Source organism: Vicugna pacos, chromosome 5 (genome assembly GCF_048564905.1).
Source record: "Vicugna pacos chromosome 5, VicPac4, whole genome shotgun sequence".
NCBI classification, from domain to species: domain Eukaryota; kingdom Metazoa; phylum Chordata; class Mammalia; order Artiodactyla; family Camelidae; genus Vicugna; species Vicugna pacos.
Genome location: NC_132991.1, coordinates 3346594 through 3364692, shown reverse-complemented (window position 1 = coordinate 3364692; position 18099 = coordinate 3346594). Strand labels below are relative to the sequence as shown.

Below are 18099 nucleotides of genomic sequence, written 5' to 3'. Positions count from 1 at the left end.
GCCTCTGCCCCAGGCACGGCCATGGTCCTAACTGGCCACCATCCCCTGGGTTTCGGTCCTTCCTCCTCTGCAGGCGGTGGTGGGTGGGGGGTGGGGAGTGAGCCCGGGCCCCCTTGCCCAGGACTGAAATAGTGCGGATCTTTGGATGTGCTCTGGCCCCATCAGCCCCACTGCCCTGAACTTGGCTACATCTATGTCTTTCTCCCATACCCACAAGGCAGGAGTGTCCCCGACACAGACTGTGGGACAGGGAGGAAAAGACGCCCCCAGGCCTGGGGGTCTGGAGCCTGGCATGGACAGCACCCGCCAGGAGCAGGGTGGATCTGGTCCACCAGGGCCCTGGCCCTCACAGCTGGCCCCACCTCTGAGCGCAACAGATTCATCTCCACGGAGGAAGAGCAGTGAGCCCCGTGATCACATCAGGACTCAGAAATCGAGCAAGGGTCTCCCTCCCGACCCATGGGACAGAGAATGAAACTCCATGAGCAGCCGGGGGACCAACTCACCTGTGCGGCATTTGTGCCCAAAACGTTTAACTGAATCCGATCATGAGAAAGCGGACACAAGCAAACCTTTAAGGGACAACTAGCCGATGTTCAAATGTCAATGCTAAGAAAGATGCAGGAAGAGGGAGGGTGCCTCTGCCCAGTGGAAGGACATGGGACAGGCGTGACAGCTGAGCCCTGTGTGGGTCATAGCAGTGTTCGGCAGACATCGTGGGGACAGCTGGAAAACCTGGAGGTGGACTGGACATCAGCTAGTATTTCTGTATTTCAGTTAAATTTCAGGGATATGATAATGGTGTATTTTGGGGCAGAATGTTATCCTTAGGAGGCACACGCTGAACTGTTTAGAAGTATTCTGGGGGCTGCAACTTATCTTCACATGCTTCCGAACAACGTGTGCGTGTCCCCGTGTGGATGCCGTGTGCATGTGTGGGATGTGTGTGTACAGAGACAGAAAGCCACTCAAGCGCAGGATAACAAAACGAGACGCACTGCGAATCCTGGTAAATCTAGGCTAGGGGTTTGCGGGTGTCCATGAACTAGTCTCTCAACTTGTCGTTCACAATCTTTCAAAATTAAGAGTTGAGCGGCAGGGTGTCACTTAGAAAGAGAGCGCCTGACTTTTCAATGAAAGATGGTTAATACATGATGAATGATTAAGAGGCGATTCCCTGCGGTGCCGATGGTCAGATCTCACTTTCACGAAGCATCAGTGACACCCTGTGCGCCCTCGTCTCTCACTGCGCTGCCTGTCCCCGAGGGACAACCGTCTGCTCCAGTGTTGACTGCCGTGTCTCAGATGCTCATTGGGAAAATCAAACTGGGACGGCGCCGCCCTGGGCAGGCTGCTGTGTGGGCACAGACCACGCACACCAGTGCTCCTTTTCAGGGTTTATTTCATCTGCTAACATTCCTTCTTGACCTAGACAAAAACAATTAAGTGATTATGACTTGGTTTTTCCATCATTGACTCGTTTTTGAGTAACCAAAGGTTTCTTCTCAACACTTTTTTTTTAATAAGAAGCTATAAATAAATAAAGCTTTAAACGCTCCTGGGTTCAAGTTAAACCCTTCCAGTTCCCAAAAAGTTCACAGACTCGTTGCTCGGACAGTTCTGCCGGCCCCGGGTCCTCCTCCGGGAGAGGATGGTGCAGGATGGCGCATGTGGGGGGCTGTTCCCTCACTTTGTGTTTACTTCTGTCCCTCAGCTTTGGGAAGAGCCCATCGTAGGAGGGTACCCCTTCCCTGGAGCCCCAGCTTGCGGCTTAGGAGATGCTGCGGGCACAAGGAGCCTTCCCCGCAAAGCAGGCAGCCTGGGCGGGCAGTGCTGGACGGGAGACCCCAGCAGCTGAGGGGCACGGTCCCTGGCACCAAGGTGGACCCGGGTGCTGGCAGAGCCGGGACCTCCTTCCAGAGGCAGCAGAGAAACCGCGAGGCCATGTATCCGTGTGACTTGGGACAACGGGCCATAAGTTAAACATTCCATTATGTACAGAACAGATCCTGCGCTCAGGCCTGCACACGCAAGAGCCCACCCTGACGAAGGCTGCAGGAGCCAGGCCACCAGACGGGTGCCCAGGGGCTCAGGCAGGACAGGGCTGAGCCTTCGGCCTGACAGGAGGCCACAGCAAGACCCCAAGGGCTCTCCTGAGCACGGCCCACCCCCAAGTACCAGAGCAGACCCCCACGCTGACCTCTGCATTCCTCTACAAGAGCCACTGAATCGCCTGAGCGCTCACCTCCTCAGTGTAACATGTCCCCTTCGGAGGTGGTCCTGGGCTGGGCTGGCATGGGGCCCACCCCAGCCGGCTGACCACTTGCCCTTGGACTGCAAGATGACGTGGCCAGGGTAGGAAGCTGAAAGGGGGCCCTTATGCCAGACCAGCAAGGACTCAAGCCGCTGCTTTCCGGGTAGCCCCTCACTGGACCACACCTGAGCGTATCCTGTGCTGTGGAAGGTTCTGTGCTCCCACCCCTTCACTCCATAGGAGAGCACCTGGGATGGGGAACCCGGGCAGGATCTGCCCTCGGCAGCCTGGCGGCACACAGGCTCTTCCTGGAGAGACAGGGTGCCCGTCCCCCTCGGGTGGGGCTCACATTCAGCCCCCAAAGCTCGGGTCTCATGCGGGGAGGGCACATCCGGAAGAGGTGCTGGCCTGACCTCTTTGAGCACATGGGGGATGGGTGTGGGGAGAGTGTCTACAATCAACTGAACATGGCTTCTCCAATCTGCAGGGCTGCTGGGAACAGGCCCGAGCAGCTGGCAGGGGCGGGGGTGCAGGGAAACGTGGGGAAGCCCGGGGTGCAGGGCTGTGCATCTGGATACTAGGGAGCCACCCAGAACTGTTTTGTCCAACCCAAGTTGAGAATGTGGAAGCCCGAGGACTCTTTCCTGGCCGTCATGGGCCACCATGGCCCCAAAATATGGCTCATGGGCAGTGGCTGTGGTCTGCAGTGTTCCTGCCAATGCATGCTTGATGGAACTTCACTCATGGGGTCGTGGGGCTGTGGCCAGTCCACTAACAAAGTCCAGAGGGTCAGAAAGGAGGCTGGGGCAGGGAGAGCTCCAGGTTTCCACCCCTCTCTCCTGTCTGAGCTGGTCTGGCTGGGTGGTTACCCCAAAGGTCAGCTAGGGGGACTGCTTGGACACAGGCAGCTGCATCCTCACCATGGACTTCCCAATGTGGGATGCTCTCTGCCCGTGGAAATGCAGTGTGGGGCCTGTCTCCCCATATCCCCTCAGTCTGCAGACTGTGGAAAATGGTGGGGGCACCCCAGGGGATGTGCTTTGATCTCCCGACCCAAAGCATGAAGTCGGACTGTGGTTTTTGACCTTGGGCCAGAGAGGAAAGTGGGCTTTCCAGGGGCTGGACTAGTTTTCTTGGCTTCAGAAGGGGTGGGCGAGCTGGGAGTTCCATTTAGGCTGCCTGTGTCCCCAGGGAGGGGGCTGCACGCAGGCACTGGGGCCAGGGGGTCCCCAGAGGCTGAGGGGCTTTGGGTGGCCTGAGCCTGGGGAGAGTGCGGGCAGAGCCACGCTCCTGGCCTGGCGGGTCTGCTCTCCACTGCCCTGGCTTTTCCTCATCTTCAAACCTGCGGCTGTCGTGATAGTGAGGTGGGGGCTGGGAGGGCGGGGACATGTCTGCCCCCAACCCGGGCAGGCCATCCTGCAAGCACGCATCCCTCGGACCCAGGAGGCTCCCGGGCTGACTTCTCAGACCCCGGCCTGGGAGGGCAGGAGGAGCCCACGCCCCATCTCCCCCGACTTGGCTCAGATGAGCGGATGAGGGCTCTCTTGCTGGAGTTCCGGGGGCCGCATGTGGTCAGTCTGTCCGTCCGTCTGTCTGGTCTCGGGCCCCCCACCCCGCCCCGCCGGCTGCCACTACCACTTCTCGATGATGTGGCTCATGTAGTCCTCGGTGGGCACGCGGCCCGGCTCCTCGACGTCCCCCCGCGGCGGCGCCTCCTTGGCCCGGTGCAGTAGGCGCTCCTCGCGGCTCCGGAGGCGCTGCTGCCGGCGCTCCAGCTGCCGCTTGTACTGATAGCGCTGCTGGAAGAGGTCCCGCGCGTAGTCGTAGAGCTGCATGTCCAGGTCGTTGAGCTCCTCGATGCGCCGGATGGTGTCCTCGCCCACCTCCACGCCGCCCGCCCGCGTGCTGTTGTACTGCATGAAGGGCCGGATGAACTTGAGGTTGAACGTCCGCTCGAACAGGTACTGCGTCTTGCGCTGGAACTCGGTCAGGCCGAAGAAGGCCATGCCACGCAGGTTCTTCTTGGCGCTGTCCAGCAGCAGCTGCGCCCGCTTGCCCTCGGGGATGAAGGACAGGTTGTAGCAGCCCACCAGGCTCAGGTCGGCCAGCATGCGCACCTGGCGGTTGTTGGCCAGGTTGTAGGGGCAGTCCATGAACTCCTGCAGCGTGCAGCCCGACCAGTCCGTGCCCTCGTAGCAGGGCGGCAGCTCCTCGGGCGTCGGCGTGCGCCCGTCACACATGTGCAGCGACGTCTTCCACGTGGCCCCCCGCTGCACGTGCCGCCACTCGCTCAGGTAGCGGGACACGGGGTCGCGCAGCAGCGTGATGTAGTAGAATTTCCTGCAACGAGACGGGGAGAGGATGAGGCCAGGGCACCAGGAGTGGGACACGCGGGGGCCGTTTCCGGGCAAAGGAAGGAGGAGGCTGCAGCCCGGAGTCTGAACACCGAACCTGGGCCCAGGGTCTCCTCCAGGGCCTTCTCTTGAGCCCCAGGCCTGCCCTCCTGCCCGCTCTTTCCTTGGGAGGGACAACCTGACTTTGCCCGCAGCTGGATGGAGGAGGGTGGCCCCAGGGCCCACGCCACCTGCAACCAGCAGTTTACAGAGCTGTGCACTGTGGGCGACTTGGTGCCACCCAGTCCCAGGCTGAAGACTGCACAGCAGGCCTGGTCAGGGCCTCCCACCAGGTTCACTCCACCCCAGCTTCTGCAGAGGTCCTGTGGCGGTGGGGCACCAGACCACCCAGCCCAGGAGCCCCGGGTGAGCCATAACTCATGATTTATACCACCTCCCAGGAACTATTCAAGACGCCACCTCCCTGCACTGTAAGGAAGGGGCATCTGGACCGTGGGGGACTGGACTCAGGGAAGGCTCCGCCCCTTTTCCCCCATCCTCTGGGTTGACAGGCCCCTAGGATGATTCGTGCAGTAATGATTGGCCCTGGTGCTGGGTGTTCCCCTCACAAGCCTGGGACATGTGTGGGTCGCCCCAGCAGGGTTTGCAGCCCTCCTCGGAGGCCCCCTCCAGGGCTGGCAAAGTGGCTGCCGGTACAGCGTAGGGCAGGTCTCAGGCCAAGGAGAACTGCTGGGGTGGGCAGTCTCGAATGTTCTCAAAAGCTGGGCCCCACGCACCACTCCAGAGGGACCCTCCCCAGATCTACCCAGATGGCAACATAGAAGCTGCACCCACACTTCCCCTTTGTTACTGAGGCCCAATAAGAGTGCCCCCCTCCCCACTGCCCTGAGGCACAAGACACCCAGCAGGGTCTGCTGGCTGTGCCCTGATTTGACCACATTTCTGGGGTGGGAGGGCCTGAGGTATGGGCATGGTAACCAGCAAGCGCAAAGGTGGTGGAGTACCACTGGAGGTCACCCCAGCTTCAGGGGCCACATCCAGAAACCACAGGAACGGCAGATGGGGAGAGGGCTGGGGAGGGAGTCAGCAGGGAGCAGAGAGCAGGAAGGGCATCCTGACCCCTGACCCCTCCCCAAAGCCTGAATTCTCCTGTCTGCTCTCTGCCTCAGGCCCCGCCAGCTCTAGAAGCAGCCCCCCACGTGCCCCGCCCCCGCCCAGACACTGACCACTTGCTCTCAGCCTCTGCAGACAGCTCCTGTGCCAGTCCTCCAGCAGGGCAGCCCTGCAGCCGGAACCTGACACTCCCACCAGGGCCTCCTCCTGGCCCACTTGCTGGCTCCTGCAGGAGACACCCCAGGGCCTTTGCACGAGCTGTGTACCCCTCACTGCTTCACCGGCTGACTCTGACTCATACTCTAGACCTTGGCCAGTGTTGCCTCCCAGGGAGGCCTCGTGCTGCATACACACTCCCCCTGGGCCTCTGTCACAGTGGTGACTTCACACTGACCTCTCCGCTCACCCTACGGTAGGGAAGGGGGTAGGCGGGAGCTGACTCCTGTGTGTGCATTAAGCAGGGGAGACAAGGCAGAGGGAGACTCAGGGTGGACCCCTCCCATAGCACCTTCAGCCCCCAGGGGAAGAATTTAAGCAGCTGTCTGGAGGCCCCAAGTGGCTTCAGTGCTGGAGTTGGGGGAGGAGGGGCAGCCAGGCTCCTCTCCGCTTGCTTTGGTGGGTATGGGCAGGTGAGAAGCCCTTGAACGTGGCCAGGACGAGGAGGTCAGTCCATCCCTGGGGCCAGCTTTCTAGAGTCTTAGTTTAAGACATTTATAAACCCTGACCAGGACACTGCTTCTGAAGAGGCCATGACAGATGGGCAGACAGAGCAACGGACACAGGGACACACCTAGAAACACACGTGCACTTGTGCTGTGCTGCGTGAGGGCCACTGCACATGCTGGCACCCCTCCTGTGCCTGGCCGGTCCCGAGTCCTGCCCTCGCCCCACCCCCTACCCGCCTGCCCTCCAGACTTCCAGAAGGAGGGGAGAGGGGACATGGGGGAGGAGATGATGAAAGAAACAGTGAAGAGGGGAATCTATAATTCGTTTTGCGTGAAATGGCTCACCCACTGCCCAGCAGATGAAAGTGGAGACCAGACCCAGGGTAAGAGAGGTGACCCACGAAGCAGGTGCACAGAAAACTGGAATATGTAAAGAAGGTCGGTTGTTGGAATGACTCAACTTCTCTGGAACACCACGTGTTAAGACTCAATGGAGCAATGGCTTTGAAATGCTGATCTCATAACCAGCCAAGCTGTCAGCCAGGTGCGAGGGGAAAGCAGACACTTTCAGACATGTGAGGGCTTGGGAAATCTGTTTTCTGTGAATCCTGCTTTAGGGAGGTCCTAGGTTATGTATCGCAACCAGTGAATGGGATACAAAAAAGCATGGGAGACAGGGGTTCCAGCCCAGGAGAGACCTAGGATGCTCACTGTGCATCCTGCTGGGCCTTTTCCAAAAAAAGGAATGTGGACCCTGTCCTGTCCATGTGGATTACCCAACACAACAGAGCATTCGTGTGGAAAAAAAAAAGAGGAATGAATGGTAGGTACATGGCGGATCTTTGGAATCATTTGTAAAAAAATAAGTCTATGAAGACAGAAGACAAAGCAAGTAAAACCAAGGGCAACTGTTAACTCCAGGAAAAACAAAAAGTTACAGAAAGAAGAAATGAAGCACACTACTAGGCTCAGAAGAAAACACTTGTTTTAGAAACAGCAAATGTACACAGTGATCACTGATTTAATAAAAACTTGAGCTTTAATGCTACTCAGAGAGCACACAGATAATGCTTTAATCAATCAACCAGGAAATAGCTCTATGCCTTATTTAGGAATATGGAAGTAAATAAAGGATGACTATTGAAAAGAGGTGCAGGAAGTTCTTTGTAGAGATTGGAGAAGCAAAATAGATCTGTTGGATTTCATCATAACTCCCTTGGAGCTATTTGTCGTTAAGCATGCGGATTATTGAAAAAAAAAAAAAGGAAACAATGAGGAAACCGGCTAAAAAAACACATGGAGAGACACTCCCCTTCATTAGTCATTGAGAAAATGACATGTTCAGCACAACGTGATGCCCACGGGAGTGAGCAGCAGGACAGAAGTGGGGCGATGGCAACTTCTGACCACTCCCTCTGGGATGTGGGCTGGGCACAGTCAGGGAGTGTCTTCACAGGGAGCCTGAAGGCACACACACCTCGAGGCCTCTCCTGGACACACATCCCAGGGAAGCCTTGTCCACATGGCCCAGGAGACATGGACAAGGCCGTCCCCAGCACACCGCCGGGGACCGCCCCAGGCGTCCACCCCGCGGGCGTGTGTACGCAAATGGTATATTCTTCCCACGGCCCACTGCTCGGCAACAAAAATGAACCAACTACAGCTGCCCACAGCAACCCGGGTAAACTCACGTGTTGCAGAAAAATAAGCAAATTAAGAAAATTTAATAGAGTATGATGACATTGTGGGCCAAGTTTCCAACAATAAAACCAAAGAGAATACTATTCAGTGGTTCAAACATATAGATTGAAACTAATAAAAAGAAAAAGGTGAGGAGGTGACGTTTCGGTGGCACTGACCACATTCCCAAGGGCCGCCTGTGGGGCCCCAGCTGGCCTTGCAGAGGAACCAGCATTCTTGCCAAACCAGGAGCCTCAGTTCCCCATAGAGCACGGGTCCCCGCCAACAACCTTTGCCAGCAACGCCCCCTCCCACCACTGTGCCCACCAACTCCAGGGGTCACAGCCCTTCCCTCCACCCTCCACGTGCTGATGAAGGGAGGGAGAGGGTCCAGGGAGGTGGGGAGGACCCCTGTGGGACTGTGAGGGTGGCCAGACTCCTGGGCCAGCTGGGGCTGTCCTTTGGCTGGAGAACCACAATACCCTCTGGGCAGCACCCTGTACATCCGCAGCAAGATGCGGCATGGCATGGGACCCACAAGGAAGCCAGGAGGTGACAAGCAGCACCACTCACCAACGGGGCAGGAAGGCATCCCAGAGACAGAGGGACACAGAGTTTCATGACTTGAGAGGGGGCAGTGCAGGCTTGAGGTGGGCGGGGCCAGGTGGAAAAGGGTTTGGTCCATTTCACAACAAAACGCGCTTGGATGGGACATGGCAGTAGGAGCGCAAAATTCACACAGATTTCAAAGATAAAACATCTGACTTCAATGAAACTTCCTGCTGTGAAATAATTCCAGCCCACACGGGCTACAACCACTCCCGACAGCCCACATGATGTACTGCCCATATCATGTTACCCTGCATCTCCTTATGCTCGGTTTAATGCTGTCTGCAACCTTGGCTGTCCTGACACTTATGTGTGCACAGCTTTAGTGCACCCCACAATCACGTGAGACCCTAGTGGACAAGCGCTGCGCTTTGTTCCTGGTGCAAACACTGCTGTCAGGGAGTGGCCGGCTCTGCAGTTGTAAGCGTCTGAGTTCTTGGGGGACCAGGGGCATGGGAGCCGGGCTCTGTTGATGACAGACACGCAGGTGGCCTCTGGGAAAACTCTGCAAGGTGCAGCCCTGCGTTCCTTCCTTGGAAGGTGGCAGCTGCGAGGTGGCTGAGTGGCAGGAGCTGGAGGGCCTGCCCTGTGGTAAGTCTGGGGTGGGGAGAGAACCCCTCTCTCTCCTGCCCCATCCTGTGGGCATCACGCAAGTGGGAGCCCATAGTCCCGACTGGGAGGTCGACACTGCATCTCCCACACTTAACCAGTGATGGGGACACTGGACTGGCAGAGGCCAGAGCCAACACCCAAAGCACAACAGCCCCTCCCCTCAACTGTACTTCAATTATAAAGCAAGAAAGCAAGCAAGCAAGCAAGCAAGCAACCCATTTAAAATATGGGAAGAAGAAATGAACATATTCCTCCAAAAGAGGAAATGCAGATGGCCAACAGGAACATGAAAGGATATTCACCATCGTTAATATCAGGGAAGTACAAATCAAAACCACGATGAGATATCATCTCACACCTGTAAGAATGGCCATCATCAAGAAGGACACAAATAACAAATGTTGGCAAGGATGTGGAGAAAAGGGAACCCTTGGATACTGTTGGTGGGAATGTAAATTGGTGCAGCCACTATGGAAAACAATACGGAGGTTTATCAAAAACCTAAAAGTAGAACCACCATATGGCCCAGCAGTTCCACTCCTGGGCATACATCCGAGAAAAACAAAAACATTAATTCAAAAAGATACACACACCCCGCTATTAACATTTATATTATAATTGCCAAGATATGGAAGCATCATAAGTGCACATCAAAAGATGAGTGGATAAAGAAGATGTACCATATATGTAATGGAATACAAGTCACCCATAAAAAAGAAGGATATTTTGCCATTTATAGTCCACTTTTTTTTTTATTCAAAAACCTGAATTTTCTAACTGGCATAAACATTTCCATTGCATCAAAAACAGCAAAATACCTAGAAATAAACTTAACCAAGGAGGTTACCTATACTCTGAACACTGTAAAACACTGATGAAGGAAACTGAAGATGATACAAAGAAATGGAAAGATACCTTGTGTTCTTGGACTGGAGGAATCAACATTATCAAAATGGCCACACTACCCAAAGCAATCTACAGACCCAATGCAACCCCTGTCAAAATACTCACACTTCTCACACAACTAGAACAAACAATCCCAAAATTTATATGGAACCAAAAAAGACCCTGAATTGCCACAGCAATCTTTTGTAGGTCTTTTTCTTTTTTCTCTTCTTTTTGTTCTCTTTTCTTATGGTTTGATGACTAGAGAAGTTCCTTTAACATTGTTGTAAAGTTGGCTTGGTCGTGAATTCTTTTAGCTTTTGTTTATCTGTGAAGCTTTTGATTTCTCTGTCAAGTCTGAACAAGAGCCTTGCTGGATAGAGTATTCTTGGTTGTAAGTTTCCCCGTTTCATCACTTTAAATATATCGTGCCACTCCCTTCTGGCCTGTAGAGTTTCTGCTGAAAAATCAGCTGATAACCTTATGGGATTATGTATGTTATTTGTTATTTGTTGCTTTTCTCTTGCTGACTTTAATATTTTCTCCTTAATTTTTGTCAGTCTGATCACTATGTGCCTTGGTGTGTTCCTCTTTGGGTTGATCCTGTGTGGAACTCTTTGTGCTTCCAGGACTTGGGTGACTGTTTCCTTTCCCAAGTTAGGGAAGTTTTTGGTTATTACCTCTCCAAAAATTTTCTCAGGTCATTTCTCTCTCTCTCCTCTTTCTGGGACCCCAATAATGTGAGTATTAGTGCACTTCATGTCCCAGAGTTCTCTTACACTATCCTCATTTCTTTTCATTCTTTTTTCTTTTTTCTGTTCTGCAGTAGAGATTTCCACTAATCTGTCTTCTAGCTCACCGATTTGTTCTTCTGCCTCATTTAGTCTATTCTTGGTTCCTTCTCATGTGTTACTCATTTCAGCGATTTTATTCAACTGTTTGGGTATTCTTTGTATTTTCCAATTTGTTAAAAACTTCACTCTGTGTATCTGTACTCATCTTGAGTTCTCTGAACATCTTTGCCATCATTACTTTAAACTCTTTCTTGGATAAGTTACCTATCTCCTCATCATTTATTTCTTCTTCTGGGACTTTATCTTGTGCCTTGGCCTGGGAGATACTCCTCTGCTGCCTCATACTGTCTCTTTCTATTAGTATTTTTAGGTAGGTTAGTTATGTTTCTCGATCTTGGAGAAGTGGCCCTCTGTGGGAGACATCCTATGCGTCCCAGCAGTGCACTCCTCCCTTGTCACCCAAGGTCCAGGGTCCAGCTGGTCCCAGAGTCGAGTCTGGCCTGTGTTTGTGGATTCCTTCCATGGGCGTTGGGATTGTTTTTTTATTTGTGGTATCTGCCCCCTGGTGGATGGGGCTAGATTAGAGGCTTATGCAGGTTTCCTCGCAGGAGGGGCTGGTGCCTGCCCACTGCTGGGTGAAGCTTGGTCCTGGACCTCTGGTGGGTAGGGCTGTGTCTAGAGGCCTTTGTGGCTTAGGAAGTTTGCTGATGGATGGGGCTGTGTTCCCACCCTGTGTGTTGTTTGGCCTGAGGCTTCCCGGCAGGCTGTTGGGTGGGGCTCGGTCTTGGTGCTAACGATCCAATCAAGATGTCAGCCTCCAGGAAAGTTCACGTAGATGAACACTCCTGAATGTCCTCCACCAGCTTTTATGTCCCCAGGGTGCGCCGCAGTGTCCCCTATGTCCCAAGGAGACCCTTCACAACCTGGAGGCAGGTCTGGCCCAGGTTCCTATGAAATCACGCCTCTGCCCTTGGACCTGGTGCCTGTGAGAGGGATTCTGTGTACGCTTCCCGAGAGAATGAAGTATCTTCCCCCCAAGTCCTGTGGGGCTCCTGGAGCTAAGCCCTGCTGGCCTTCAAAACCAGGTGGCCTGGGGTCTCCTCCTCTTCCCAGTGCCGGGACCCCCGGCTGCGGAACTTGATGTGGGGCTCAGAACTCTCCTCCTGTGGGAGGGCCTCTGCGACTTAATTATTTTCCAGCTGTGGGTCACCCACCCGAGGGGTATGGGGTCTGATGATATTGCGAGCACGCCCCTCCTACCATCCTGCTGTGGTTCCCTCTTCATGTCTCCAGGTGAAGATGATCTTTGTCGCTAGGTTCCAGTCTTTTTTCCCCTAATGGTTGTTTGTGGCTTTGCTGTAGTCGCGAGGAGAGATGAGCTCGTGGTCCTACCACTCTGCCATCTTGACTAGAAATCCTTATTTATATACTTCTGTATTGTCTGCAGTGAGCACATGTGACTTCAATAACAGACACAGGAATAAAGGTTAGAAAACATTGCTGCTGCCTGGGATGGGGAGCTGGGGTGCAAAGAGGTCATCAGAAAGGGCCAGCTTCGTGTGCAGTGACCGCCATGATGAAACGCCAGCTGGGGATGCCACCCCCTCCTCTCCCCTCCTGGGCTGCAGGCTCCGAGGGCAGGGGTTTTGTAAACAAGGGTCTAAGTCGCAGAAACAAACTCAGACACCAAGGTGGATTTTCCTATCAGTGATAGCAGAGCTGTATAAGCACCCTAACTGTGGGTTACGATGCTGTTACGTAGAATTAGAATGACAGCTTTTTTTTTTTTTAAGAAACACTCTGGTATTACTTCTTGACATACTCACTGAAAAAAAATTAATGCCGTGGCGGTACTGCCTTCACTGCCACATCACTTCACTGCCCCCTGGATGAACTCTGGCGGCCCAGAGTGGCCAGGCAAGCTCTGTGAGGGGTTTCCGAGCTCCCTTCTGCCCCAACTGTGTACTGTAGTCTCCCTTCATGAGGACAAAGGTCTCACCATGAAGCCGAGGTACAGATGGTTAGTTTTTTTTTTTTTTTAAATCAATCTGAGAGGCATCTGGAATTTCTGAGGACCTGGAGAGAGCTGGCCATAGGAGCACTCAGGTGGATGGACAGACTGTGCATTACGGCCCCCAGAAGCCCACCCTGATGACCGTCCCACCCAGGGCCCGTGGGCGTCCCAGGGCGGGGAAGCTGGTTCCGCCACAAGGCCTGGGTCCCCCTCACAGGAAGAAAATGACAGCCTTCAGGGGGTCATGGCGTGAACCGCCTAGGTTATGACCCCTGTTGGCCAACCTCGGGCTGTCCCCGATGGTCCGCTAGCCTGGGTAATCGCTGCATGAGGGTCAGGCCAGCTCTGGGGAGTGCAGTTCACACGGTAAAACAACGCAGCACAGAATCCAGATGAGGGATTTGGTGCCTTAGGGAAAATGCAAGCCTGGTTTTAGCGCTGATTCCCAGGGTGAGGTGGGAGCAGCTGAGTGCCTTCCTGTCATGAGAAGGGGGTGCAGGCACAGTTCCCCGGGGCAGGTCCTGGCTCCGAGCAGCTTGGGTGGGAAGACAGACCACCCCCGGAGCACAAGAGGGAACCAGCACCTGACAGGATGGGCAGCGTCTCTGCGGGCCGCCCTCACCTCCCTGCCCCAGACCCAGCGCTCAGCCCAGGAGCCCAGGAGCCCAGCGCCCTCCCAGGTACCTGCCGGGCGGCCCAGATCACAGAGCGCTGAGCTGGCAACAGCGGGCAGGAGAGCCGTCTCCAGATGCAGTTAGGAAACGCTAGCCTAAGGCCGTCCCTCCTGGGCAACATGTCCGCACAGCAGCTGTGAACTCATAGCCGTTATTTTTGTCGATGAACAGACTCTGCTTCCAAAAATACCTGGTTAGGAGAGCAGCCCCACAGCACCAGAGGTCAGGCGCCAGGTGCGCGCAGGCAGGCCAGTGCCTGCGTTCCTCCCAGGGCCCCTGGACCCGGGACACCCACGGCGGGCAGAGCCTAAAGCTGCAACAATCCTTGGCAGAACCGGAATGGAAGCTCTGGGTTCCAGCGCAGGCCCCTCACAGATCGTCCCAGCTGGAGGGGTGGCGAGGAGAATGACGGCCCAAGGTCACCAGGCACAGGGGCCCTGCGGTCCTTCTCCATGGGGGACACACACTGTGGACTCCCGCAGGCTGGCATCCAGATGGCCTAAAGACTCTGCTCTCTGCCCTGCGCATCTCCAGCAAAGTGGGGAGGGCCTCCCTGGGTTACCCACTGAGCTGAATCCTTAGACAGCGGGAAGAGCCCAGCTATAGGAGTATGGGCCCAGGTGACTCCACGGCTGAGCAAACAGCATGGACGTCTCAGAGGAGGAAGCAACCCAGGAAGTGTTTTGTAGCCAGGTGTGGCTGTGTGACTACACCTGGCCGGGATGTCCCTAGACACTCCTCCCTCCTGTTCTCTTCCTGCTGGTTGGAATGTGGGTGTGACTGCAGAGCGCCAGCAGTCATCTTGGACCATGAGGCAGAAGCCTTGCTTTCTGGGGATGGTAGGACAAGAGAAAGAGCCTGGGATCCTGGTGCTTCCCATGGGTGTCCCACCTGCCTGGCCTGTCTACACTGGGCTCCTTTTCAAAGAGAGAGGAATAAACTGCCACCCTATCTAGGTCTCTGAACCTAATCCAGCTACTCAGGGCCAATGCACAAAGGACCCAGGTGTGATCAGAGCGTGAACTCTGGGGGTGAGGCCGGCCAGGTCTGGGATGAGGCCTGGGGCATCAGGGGGCTCAGTAAAAACTGAACTAATTAATTTAATGAATCTTCCATCTTTACCCTGCTCATCCTGAACACTCAAGATACCCTGTAAGAAGGAAATGGCCTCATTCTGCAGATGAGGAAACAGGTCCAGAGAGGCTACATAGCAAACCTGGTCACAGAGCTGGAGCCCAGGCTCCCCGGACCAGACTGTAATCGCCTGATGAGAACTGTCCAACCGCTGAGCCACAGCCCTGAGAAGGTACACAAACATGTCACTTGCAAGGCTGGCCCCGGCCACCTGCTGATCACTTGCCAAACAGTCAAGAGTGGTGGTATTTTTAACTGAACTATGAGTACAATTTATAATCCGTTTCCTTCAAGGCACAGTTTAATTAAGAATCAGTGTTCTGCTTAGAGGAAAAACAGCCAGACCTGCAATGAGGACAAACCAGCCCTAAGCTGAACCACTTCACCCGGCAGCTGTGACCATCCTAACAGCTCCCCTGGGCGACTGTCCCAGGCGGGGAAGAGCCGAAGTCCTGGACCTGGTCTCCCCCTCCCCACTGCAGGTAGCACCCCGCTGGGACACTGGGCCGGCTTCAGGGACAGGCTGTCCTCTGCTCACAGCCCTGTCCAGCTCCCGCCTCCTGCTGGCAGACGGCAGATGACACTGCCACAGGCACAGCTGGGGGGAGTCCCAGCAGCACTCCCGTCCCCACTGCGAAGCTGGATGGATGCACAGGGGCAGGCTGGGCTCTCTCCAGGCTCGCGTGTCCCTGCCGAGTTGGGAGGGACGGCAGGGGTGAGAGCCGGGTGGCTGTGAGCCCCGACCTCAATGCCTCAGTGGCTCTGTCCCCTGTGCTCCCCATCCTGCCTCACAGCCCACATCCCAGGGAGAAGCCCAAGCCGCCACCAGGAGCTCCCGCCTGGAGGCGAAGGCGGGGGGCCTGGCCAGAGGCCGAGGGGTTGGGCCCCAGCTCCAGACGCAGGCCTCTCTGACTTCCCCGCTTCCAGGGCTGTTACATCCTGAGGGATGGACACGGTTTGCAGGGGAGAGCTGGTACGTACCAGCTGTCGGGAGGGGGCTGTCAGAACTGCATGGGGGTGCCAGCAGGCCCAGAAAGGGTGACGGGGGTCATCTGACTCCGGACTGTGGGACCTGGGGATGGGGCCTTCCAGCCAGCCCCCAAAGAAGCCCCCTCCCCAGGTATCCCCGGCCTGCAAACCTCCTGCCAGGCAAACTCCTGCCTTGAGGTTCATACACTGTCTCCCAACCCACCTGGGCGGCCCTGGCTGCCAGTTCCTGCCCGGTGCTGGCTCAGAGGGGCGGTCCTGGGAGCTAGGGTCCCCACCCCTTTTCCGGGGTCAGCATGGAGACATGGGCACTGTCTGTCCCAGACAGCGGTCCTGGGAAGGAGCCTAAGGACGTGGGGTGAGACAGTGGGGTGAGGATGCGGGAGCGGCCTTGACTCTGCACCCTGTCACTTTGATTTGAGGTGTCCTTACAAAAGGGGCGGATCATGCTCTGCCAGCTGCCACCCCCCCCACCATGTGGCCTGAGAGCCGCAGGCCTCTCTGAGCCTTGGTTACCACTTCCTGCACCTCCCAGGCTCCCGCGAGGATCAGGAGGAAGAGCATGTGTCAAAGCATCACAGCCTAGTGATGCAGAACGGTCACTCACAGCCGGGCGGGTTGAGGGTGTGAGCTCGGTGACCTCCCCTCTCTGTCCCGGACTCCACGGTCCCCTCCGGTCTGACTGATCTCTTTCTCCTTCACGGGTGCGCCTGCTGTGTGCAGGGCGGCTACAGCCCTGCCCTCCTGCAGCTTCCGGATTGGCTGGAGACATGACCCGGAAAGACCCAGATGAGCGAGTGCCAAGTGATCAGATGCCTCATTCCGGGTCAGGGCAGGCCTGGCCTCGGAGGTGTGACATCTGACCTGAGATCTAGAGGACAAAGAGGAGGGAGGGGGTTGGGGGCGGGCACAGAAAGGGGTCGTGGTTTCAACAAGGAAAGTACGCTGTTCTCAAACAGTGGGAAAAAAGGAAATTTCTGTCCTTGTTTCAGAATTCCAAGCTGTTGACGATGAAGGGACACAAGACTCTCTAGCTGAGGCTCAGGAAATACCTCAGCAGCCCCGCCGCTCCCCTGACAGCACTTAGAGCCACGTGGGCGCACGAAAATCTGCCCTCAACTCATAAACAAGGTTAGCGAAGATGCCTGAAAACAGCGCGGCCGACCTTGCCCTCGGCTCTGCAGCAGAGACGCCAAGGCGCTGCCCTGATTGGCCGGGGGGTGGCAAGGGGGTCCCGGGGGCAGGTGGCTGTGGCTGCCGGGGGTTCTGGAAGCCCTGCCCCGGGTCAGGGCCATAGGAGGACGCGTTGGCAGCGTCCTCCCAGCTGAGGCCAGGCTTGGGGTTACTCTCCACCTACCCAAGCACACGCCTTTCCAGAGACACCCTCTCCAGGGAGCAAAGGACTGGAGGCTTTCTGGGAGCTCCTGCTGTCCCCAAACCCACCGTGGTTAGCGTCAGTCCCAGCCCTGGACTCTCCACCCGGCTTCAAAAGCGGTGCTCTGCCCGGGGCCTTGCAGGGGAGTGGGACTCTCTCTGCTCTCCAAGCTCCTGCCAGCTGCTCCCGGGCAGCGGTCCAGCTAAGTGGGTGCTGCTCGGGGTGGGGGACCCCAGCCCAGGCCCAAGGGCCCCGTGGGGCTGCTGTTCACGTCTCATGCCTGTATATCCAGCGCATTCTGGCTTCTGACATCCCCACCTGAACACACGTACTCCCACCTTGGGGTGAAGAAAAGGTGACAGGGTGGGGCTGGGTGCTGTCTGACTTGGCTGGAGACCCCCTTCTGGAGCCTCCCCTCCCATCCCCAGTCATCAACTTGAGTCTCAGCCAAGAGCTCTTGGGCTCACTCCTCCTGCTCCCAGGCCTTGGCTCAAGCTCGGCCCCCACGTCCTCCCAGCCTGTAACTGCAGACCTGTCGGGGTCCAAGGAGGGTGATGCAGGGACCTGTGGCACCGCCAGCCTCGAGTCTCTGTGCCAGGGACACACCCCACATGGGGACCGAGCACAGAGGCCCCCTCAACACGACATAGCTCCGCACACGCTGTCCCTGACAGGTCACCAACAGCTCAGGGCCCACAGTGAGCTCAGGGGCACATGGCGTGAAACCTACACCTGGTGACTCCACGGCGACAGGGACAGCCCTTCTGGGGACTCTGCGATGACACAGGAGCACACTTCCTGTGTGCATAAGCACCAAGTCAAAGCTCATGTTACCACTCAATGCCTGTTCTGGAAAACACACACCCTGGGGCACAGAGGAAAGAGGAGGCAGAAACACAACACACCACCCGCTGTGGGTCCGCCCCTGGACCTGGTGCTCGGGGCAACT

At 56.2% G+C, this 18099-nt stretch overlaps 1 protein-coding gene across 1 annotated transcript in view; it reads right to left on the bottom strand.

The window, feature by feature from the left end:
- Positions 1-1385: 1385 nt before the first annotated feature.
- HS6ST1 (heparan sulfate 6-O-sulfotransferase 1) overlaps positions 1386-18099 on the bottom strand; it is a 39764-nt gene continuing 23050 nt past the window's right edge. The window contains exon 2 of the mRNA XM_072960772.1: positions 1386-4594. Coding sequence (XP_072816873.1) covers positions 3886-4594 — 709 coding nt within the window. The 3' untranslated portion in view covers positions 1386-3885. The remainder of the gene's footprint in view (positions 4595-18099) is intronic.